The following is a 1,471-nucleotide window of genomic DNA, read 5'->3' as shown; positions in this document are numbered from 1 at the left end:
CTCGCCACCAGTTTCGCTGAAGAACTCATTCAACTGAAGAAATATGTGGAGCGAGATATCTTACGAATGTACTTTGTGCCCTCGCAGGAATGTAACGAGCATGTCGAGGTGGTGGAACAGGAACGACTTACTCAAGATCTTCAGGCTCACGAACAAGGTGAAGACGCTACAGTTGCTGACTCGTCCAACTCTGTGTATTGGGACGCACGCGTTGTCAAGATGATGCCGCTGATTGGGCCAAATCGATTCAAGTTTCCGAGTGGTGTGGAAGCCTTCGCGTGTGTGAACATGGGGACAGATGACACGGCATTGCGGACGGTGTATCTTACGCGAGAAGTATTACTATCAATGCAGGCCTTGCTTCAAGTAGCTGGCGGTCTGGATGCTACAGCGAGTGACGCCGCCGAGGTTCAAACTATCACAGACATGCTGGACAAACTCACGAATCAAAATGTCGACTACTTGTTCCGATTTGAAGTCCGCCAGTCCACCAACGAGCGTCTGATGAATAGCTGGAAGCCATGGGAGCGTCTGAACGCGTCGTACTGGATGGCGGTGTCGGTTGCAGCTATTCCAACTGTGAAGTGAACGTTGCATGGGTTATTTTCGGACCAGGTGCTGGGTCTTATGACGCAGAAGTAGAGCGACGTTCAGTCGCGAAACGTAGAGCGCACAAGACCGCGAGCGAGATTATGACCATGTCAAAGAAGAGAAGCGACGAGTATCTCCGTCAGCGCGAGAGCGGCTTCAACTTGTCGGGCGTGCATCAGGATCGTCTGCCCGCAGTACAACGCGCTGTTGGACCGCAACTTGCGTCACCACTTCGAAAGTCGCCCGCTGCAGAGCCATCTGAACGAGCTTGGACTCATCGATCAACGTGGTCGAAATCGTGGATCTCGACAAGCAGAAGTCCAAGCTATTTATAATCGACCAGGAGTTCAAGCTGGCGGAGGAGGCCGAGAGAAAGAAACAGCGAGAAGAGGAAGAGCTGCGTCGTCGCGTACAAATGAAGCGCCATGACGCACTTCACAATGCTCGTCAGCGAGAGAAACTGCAGCAACTCAAGGAAGAGAAGAAGATCGCACGGGAAATCATACAAGCATCCAAAGGCTACAGCTCCGCCAGCAATCTACCCAAAAGCAGATGAAATAGGACACTTAAACAAGGAATGTTACCTTACATGCCAGGTGATCAATGAATGTTACGAGGAGTAAAGCTCTCATTTTTCTAGATCTGGTCTATCTTTGACTCACGATTAAAATTGTAAATTTAAAAGAGAGATTTAAAATTACTGGCACTTACTACGTACTACGTAGTAAGTGCCAGTAATACTACGTAGTACGTAGTATTACCGGTAGTGCCGAAGGTGGACATCCTTGCCGCCATATCGTCTGATTAATTGGTTGGCAACATTATCCTCCAAACGTCGAGAGAGAGATCGATACAGTAGTTGTATTGTTTAATAGAAGAA

General features: G+C 48.9%; 1 protein-coding gene across 1 annotated transcript; it reads left to right on the top strand.

The window, feature by feature from the left end:
* Window positions 1–662: 662 nt before the first annotated feature.
* Window positions 663–1,191, top strand: PITG_10221 (uncharacterized protein; the record flags this gene model as incomplete). Its single annotated transcript, XM_002902695.1, has 1 exon — window positions 663–1,191. One exon carries the CDS (start codon window positions 1,007–1,009, stop codon window positions 1,145–1,147), a length of 141 nt encoding a protein of 46 aa, XP_002902741.1.
* Between the last annotated feature and the right edge of the window lie 280 nt (window positions 1,192–1,471).

Source organism: Phytophthora infestans, genomic scaffold (genome assembly GCF_000142945.1).
Source record: "Phytophthora infestans T30-4 supercont1.17 genomic scaffold, whole genome shotgun sequence".
In the NCBI taxonomy this organism is placed as follows: domain Eukaryota; phylum Oomycota; class Peronosporomycetes; order Peronosporales; family Peronosporaceae; genus Phytophthora; species Phytophthora infestans.
Note: the sequence above shows the minus strand (reverse complement) of the source record. Positions and strands in the feature narration are given on the sequence as shown.